Raw genomic sequence first — 7,050 nt, 5'->3', positions numbered from 1 at the left:
AGCATGACTGTGCAATGTTTAAAGTGTGTGTTTTACCAATTAACACGCAAAGGAAAAGCAAATCAAGCGCTCCCCAAATCAATGCTTGATGATGTGCCTTCATGAGCCAATGACAGCTGTTCTCTGCAAAAGTTTTATTTCCGGCACAGCTTTGATTTCGTTTTGGGTTTAGGTGCAATTTTTTTTCAAATAACTTCTTTTAAAACCACAGCAGGTAGCTTCCCATACTGGAGTTGTCAGATTTTTTTAGGCCCATTTACCCTAAAAGAGATTTGTTTTTCCTTCCTTTTGCTCATTGGATAATTTAGGTGAATGAGGATGACCGATAATAAATGGAATCAACATGAGCACTGAGCATCGCAATGTCCCGTCTCTAGAGTCTTTCAAGAAACTTCTCAAAAGTCACTTCTGTGTATTCAGTACTCATGCTCATTTTAAACTTCAAGTGCACTTGTTGTCAAATGCAGTGATCTGATTGGTCCGAAAAAGGTGAAAAATATTTTTAACGCATTTAGCGTTAAAAATATTAACGAATTTTAGGCGTCCAGTGTGTAAAGGCTGTAAGAGTAATTGGAAAGCATGTAAAATGAAAAAAGTAACTTAAACCATGTTTCAGTCTGGTCCACTAAAGTTTGATCTGTTTCGTGTTTTGGCTTTTTTGTGGCCCAGATCTGGAATGAGAACCACTCCTTCCATGCGGCGAAAAGGATCACGCCTAACGAATGTAAGAAAAGGTCTCATCGGGTGTTTCTTTGACCAAACCCAACCGCGACGGTTCCTGAACCTGAACCTTCGTCTCGGAGGTGAAGAACAAGCAGCATGATATTCAGACTCCTCCTCCTCTTCTACCAGAGGAACAATGAGCCTCTGTTGAGGACTCCCAGTCGGACGCTCCGATGGAGATGATGAAGATGATGCTGAAGGTGATCACATGCAGATGGATGGGTGGGGATTGGGCGTCCTGACACCAACACAGGGGTCATGACCTCGCAGCACTTTGCAGACATCTGTGGCTGTTGCACATTCCCCAACATCTCTCTCTGACCAATCAGCACTCGGCAAGAATGTGTGACCTGCCACCCCTGAGGCCACGCCTCCTTTGATACACACACCCTCATCAGCATGCATGGCTGCAGTCCTGGTCTGTATCTGACCTGTCGGGCAACAATGGGGGGCTGCGGCTGATCTATGGCCGCCGCTGCTTTGTGCCTCTGTCACAGAAGAAGAGAGAGCAGAGCAAGCAGGAGGAACTTCCTGTCAGATAAATTAGTCCTCGCTCTATATTCCTGCTCAGACAGCAGCTCTGGAGGTTAGAAACCCTGCTGAGGGCCTACAGGCTGGGCAGACTCTGTCGCCCCCTGCAGGCAGAGCTGCGAAGCTCCCTTAAAACACAAGTTTTTAACTTTCAGTGAACTATTCGAGGTCAAGTGTATAGCATATAAATAAAATATGTATATTTATTTTTAAAAATGAGTATTTAACAATTTTAAAGAACATTCTAAAAAACGTAAAAATAATATTTTTTTTTACTTTATAAATGACCATACTTACATAAATCATATACTGCATCTCCATGTATGTTTGCGTTTCAATTGATCGCTGCACTTTTGGGGTGGTTCAAGACTTTTGCCCAGTCCTTTTTCCTCTCCTAGCTGTGTGGATGCTTTTTATTACCAAACAAACACTTTTTTTTCCTTTCATAAACATTTATTTCAAGTAGTATAAGAAAAAATAGATTTTTTTACATTGTTTTTGTTTATATGACTTTTTATACAGTACTTTCTGTGCATTTAGAAAAAAAGTCAACACGAGTTATTTGATGTAGGCAGCAGAGCGAAGACAAGTCAGAGCTGACAGAAACGCCAAGGATGCTGGGAAAAAGAGCAAGAAACAGCAGAACAGCCAGCTAAACAAACCACGACTGGAAAAGTGCTTTTAGACGCCACGAGGCGGCGAAGGCGACCCTCTGAACAGGAAGTCGAATTTTAAAAAGAAAAAAAACAAACAAAAAACAAGCACACGGTTTGATTTCAGGTTTTATAAAAGTGCCCCAAAAATAATAATTAAAGTGGAGACAGGAAGCAGTTTGTTCTGGTTTAGAGTCATACAAACACTCCTCTCAGCTGATGTACATTCAGAGAGTTCACACACACACACACACACGCACGCACACGCACACACACACACACACACACACACACACAACTAACTGTAACTGTGAACACATGCGAGCGCAGAACTTTGGCAACACGTCAGGCTGAAGGTCGAGTGGCAGCTGGAAAATACAGCAGACATCTTGGTGATGATGTCACAGTGCGGACTAGGGTTAGGGGGAGGGAGGAGCCTAGCCGGGTCACATGGCGTGTTTCTGGATGCCTGGGGTGAACTCCTTGGCATTGGGGTTCAAGCTGCTGGTCACCTGAAGGAGAGAAGAAGAAAAACCGTCATTGTTATTTCTGTGAAGAAAATAAAGAAACAGCGACTTCTGCTGGACAGATGAGGGTCAACAGTCAGAGACTAATTTAATAATCAACTAATTGGGAAGAAAAAAACCTGAGAAATCAATGAGTGTGGAGATGTTATCAGACACGTTCAGGCTGTGTCTCACTCAGCAGCTCTTTCTGTATTAATGATTTCATCCTTTTTTATTGCACTATTTTACACATTGTTGTATCATATTCAGCTTTACACATGTTTAATTCAGATTAAACGCGTTTCAGTGTTTCAGATTTTTACTGAATTAAAGGTCCTTTGTCTTTTTCCATTTGGCTATCCTAAATTATTTGTGTAGTTTTTATTCTATTTTTCAAACTTTATTTTATTTTATTAGTCGTTGTTTTTAATGTTTTGGCTCCTGTAACAGGATTTACCAATATTTGGGATGAATAGAGTATATCTGCTGTAATCCTACATTTCCATAATCAGGCCTACTTAAAAAAAAAAAAGAAAAGAAAAGAAAAGAAAAAGGTTTCATACTTAAAAGAAAGGGGAAAAAAAGAAGTTAACACTCCAGTGAATTCTGGGTAAAATATTCATTGTTTGCCTCTTCTGCAGAGCTGACCTGAGATGTAATTATCTCTTAAAGTTTTATCATTCCTTCAAGCAAACACACCAAAACACACTGCAGATAATAGTTTTCATCTGCAGACTGTTTTTTTTTTATAATGTGTTGGAATAATGTCAGCTGACAGGACGCCATCTTCTGGCGTCCTTTTATTCCTATGGCCAAAACACGAGTTTTCTCTGTAACCGATGGTAAAGGTGATAAACTCACCACCACATCCAGGTCTTTGTCGCCATCGAGGACCAGGAGGCTGATCTGCTCTTGCAGCTGGCTGACACTTTGAGAAGGGAGATCTCTGGACGGGATGAACCACTCCCACTCCTCCTCCTCATCCAGCATCTCCTGGAAACAGCGCTCGATGAACTCCTCCTCCCACAGCTCCTCCTCCACCTGCCGAAAACACAGGCAGAGAAGCAGCAGTCACACGTTTGTTGGACCAACAAAGAACCAAAACTTTTAACATGTCGTCCAACCCGAGAGCGAACATCACACAAGATAACACTTTAAGGGGAGATGCTACAATGTTCTTCAGGTGAATCTGCTCTGCACCCCCTTCTACTAATCCAGTTATCCTTGTTTCCTTCTCTGGCTAAGATGATGCTGGTTAGCAGCTCAATAAGTAAGCCCAGGCTTTCCTAATCTAGAGGCGGGGTTTGCAGCACCTGACCAATCACAACGAGATGACTACTCGAAACAGAGCGGCTGATTTTACAAATATAAATCGGAAACATTGAAAGAGTTTAACACAGAACAGAGTTAAAGTAACACAGCAGCTGCAGTCCTTCCTTTGTGAAACGTAACGCTCTCTAAAACACAGCTCCACGGACTCAGTTTCCTTTTTCCAAACAAAACATCCTTATGGAAATTTCCAACCGGACGCCTCCCACCTACTCCTCTGTTAACCGACTCCACACGCTGTCAGCTGATTGCATAATCAGGCCACTGCCTGACCTGAATTCCAGCTCAAGGAGCCACTGCATTGTGGTGCACACAGGCTTCAGCTGCTCAGTGTAATTTTCCTTCAAACTGCAAATTTCCACCTTAAAATCACAGCTACTTTTAAGAATGCACAATTTCTAAATGTTAACCTTCCTTTAATCTGTAAACAAAACCGTAGATTTTCACCTTAAAAAAGTGAATCTGTAGGCAATGACCTTTGTTTTCAGTTGAACAACACAGGTGTTGGAAATATTCTATTTAATCTGCTAACAAACATACTTTCACCTTAAAGTGCCCATTTTTGCTGTAAAAAAAAATCACAATTTTTGAAAAACAGATTTCCACCTTAAAAACCAAAATCAGCTGAGTTTGTATGTAAACATACGAAGTTTCTTTTTACCTTCAACTTAGAAGTCCAGATTTTTACCTTAAGATTTGTCATCTGTATATACAAGATGTACAACAGCACAATTTCTGGATTTAACCTGTAAAGATAATTACAGATATCCACTTTAAAAAGTCACCCATCATGCTTTTGGATACTTTCCCTGCCTTTAAATCAAATCAACCTAATTTCACTTTATCTCTCTTAATCTCAATAAACTACAACTTAAAATTCACATTACCACCTTAAAAATGAATATGTTTCTAGATACTTCTTAAATAAATAAGTCCAAGTTAAGGCTATTTTTTTCTTGTAACATAAACCCCAGAATTGCACTTTAAAAGTCTATCTATGGAAACTGATCTTCCAAGCAAAGCAGATTGGAATTCTACTGCAACACTATGACTAAAACAACAAAATTCTGACATGTAGTGTCCCTTAAACCTCGAATTCCAACCAGGAAAGTCTGTCTGCAGAAATCTACACCGTAACATACTGCTTTATCCGCATATGGGAGCTTCACATCAGACCATACCTTGTATGTCTCCCAAAATAAATCACCCTCAAGTCAAACCTTAAAGCAGTCAGAGGAGTCCGTGTGCAGATGCTGATCTTTCATTTTAAGTAGAAGAATACAGATTTGAGGTGTAATCTGTCTGGAAAATGACAGATTTCGATCTTAAAAGGGAAAGCTATATTTGTCTGCATACACAAGTTTTACAGAACAATTTCTGGGTGTAATCTGTAAACTGAAAAACAGATTTCCACCTTAAAAGTTATCTGAGTCCACCTTACATTGGACATAATGCATCTATAAAACAATAGTTAATAAAAAGATAATTAGTCTGTAATCTCAGGCAATAATTACTCTTTGAACTTGTTATTCAAACATTAGATTTCCACCTTAATAGTCAACTGAGTCTTTCTGTAGCTACTGGTTTGAGGTATAACTTCTCTTTAAACGCCAGCTAAATCTGTTCTACCTTAAAAGATCAGCCTGCTTTGTTTTTGGATGACTTTTCCTCCTCCATAATAAACTTAATTTCAGACTCTTTAACCATTTTTCCGCCTTAAACACAGATTTTTCACTTGCAGTCCAGGTCAGGCTCGGCCCAGCTCCTCACCTGCCTGTTGAACTCCTCCTCGTTCTCCATCCACATATACTCTGCGAACGGGTCGTCCTCGGCGTTGAACTGACTGGTGAGGATCAACTCGGTGCCGGTGGTCATGTTCGGGGCCCCGCTGCTGATGCTCGGGTCTTTCATGTCTACAAGGAGAACCAGAGGACACAGTGAGGGAGAGGGACAGGGGTCAGCGGGAACAAACACGTAGATTCGGCCGTTATGATGCTCGCCGTCATGGCCGCTGTCTGACGGACAACAATAGCAAGCAGCTAGCGAATAATTTTTGGCGAGAACAAACAGAAACAGAAAAATATCACCGCGAAAACACCACCGCGAGCACCCAGCCGCGTTGGAGGAGCACGGGGGAACGGGCAGCGGTGTTTTTATGAAACACAATACCTTCGGGGGTGATTTATTCGACGACAGAGAAGACAAACGGTCAACTCGCTGGAACTCGGTTGTTGCTGTAATGGCCGCGCTGCTTCTGTTTGTTTACATCTCCGCCGTCACCGTGCGCTCGCTCCTCATTGGTCAAGGACGTGTTGCTTTCACGAGCCTCATGGCTTAACGTCGGAAAATAGGAATCTAACAAGAAGACCAGATAAGGTAAACGTTATTTATATCAGAGGTTAAGAATCTCCTCTGGGTCTCTGTTTCATTTTTTATTCATTCACTAAATATCACAGTTGGGTACAGAACTTTATGTCTGGATACACATTATAACTGACGCTACACTTTAGCTTGTTATTTTTTATATTTAGTCATCAATGTAAGTAGATCACTGGACATCATGAATTAATATCAGCTTAGGTATTTCTCTAAATTGATGTAGCTACAGTTTCCATTCGAGAGAACAGGCATGGGTCTCTGTTGATTATTATGTTTACAGATGACATTGTGAACTGTAGTGAGAGCAGAGAGCAGGTGGAGGAGAGGTAGTCTGTGGAGAGAAGAGAAGTAAAAGTCAGTAGAAGCAAGACAGAATACATGCGTGTGAATGAGAAGGAAACAGGTGAAAAGGTGTACATGCAAAGAGCTCAGATAGTGAAAGTTGATGAGTTTAATTAATTGGAGTCAACAATCTAAAGCAATAAACATTGCACAAGGGGGCTGAAGAAGAGCGTGCACACTGGGTGAGGTGGAGTGGTTGGAGACGAGTGTTGCGGTGACCCATAAAGGGAGCACCCAAAGTATAAAGGTTCAGTAGGTGTAGGTGTTGTGATTCCTTTGTGTAGAAAGGTTTCAGTGTTGTCTGGATTAAAAAGCAAACAGTGAAATAACTATTTTGTGTGGGTTTACAAGTAGAGTAAAATGTTTGTAGATCTTTTACACAACTATAATCTGCCTAGGATAAGAAAGTCCATGTCTGAGCAGTCCTTGTGTAGCTGTTTTTTTATCTGGACATCCACTCACGCCCAGCATATTTCTTTGTTTTGTAATTTGATCTAATACTTTAAATTTGATCTAATTCTTTCAGTTTGAGAAGGGCTTTCATCACGTTAGGTCCTTTTCCGACCTTGAATGCAGCACTGTAGTCC

General features: G+C 40.9%; 1 protein-coding gene across 1 annotated transcript; it reads right to left on the bottom strand.

Moving 5' to 3' along the window:
- Nucleotides 1-2,023: 2,023 nt before the first annotated feature.
- On the bottom strand, nucleotides 2,024-6,035 carry LOC134640975 (polyadenylate-binding protein-interacting protein 2-like). The gene is made up of 4 exons (XM_063493116.1): nucleotides 5,912-6,035; nucleotides 5,513-5,655; nucleotides 3,275-3,454; nucleotides 2,024-2,419 (listed from the first exon to the last, which is right to left on the bottom strand). The coding sequence occupies exons 2-4, from the start codon at nucleotides 5,651-5,653 to the stop codon at nucleotides 2,354-2,356; spliced, it is 387 nt and encodes a 128-aa protein (XP_063349186.1). The 5' UTR covers nucleotides 5,654-5,655; nucleotides 5,912-6,035; the 3' UTR covers nucleotides 2,024-2,353.
- Nucleotides 6,036-7,050: the final 1,015 nt, after the last annotated feature.

Source organism: Pelmatolapia mariae, linkage group LG2, assembly GCF_036321145.2.
Source record: "Pelmatolapia mariae isolate MD_Pm_ZW linkage group LG2, Pm_UMD_F_2, whole genome shotgun sequence".
In the NCBI taxonomy this organism is placed as follows: domain Eukaryota; kingdom Metazoa; phylum Chordata; class Actinopteri; order Cichliformes; family Cichlidae; genus Pelmatolapia; species Pelmatolapia mariae.
This window is presented reverse-complemented; position numbering and strand designations above follow the sequence as displayed.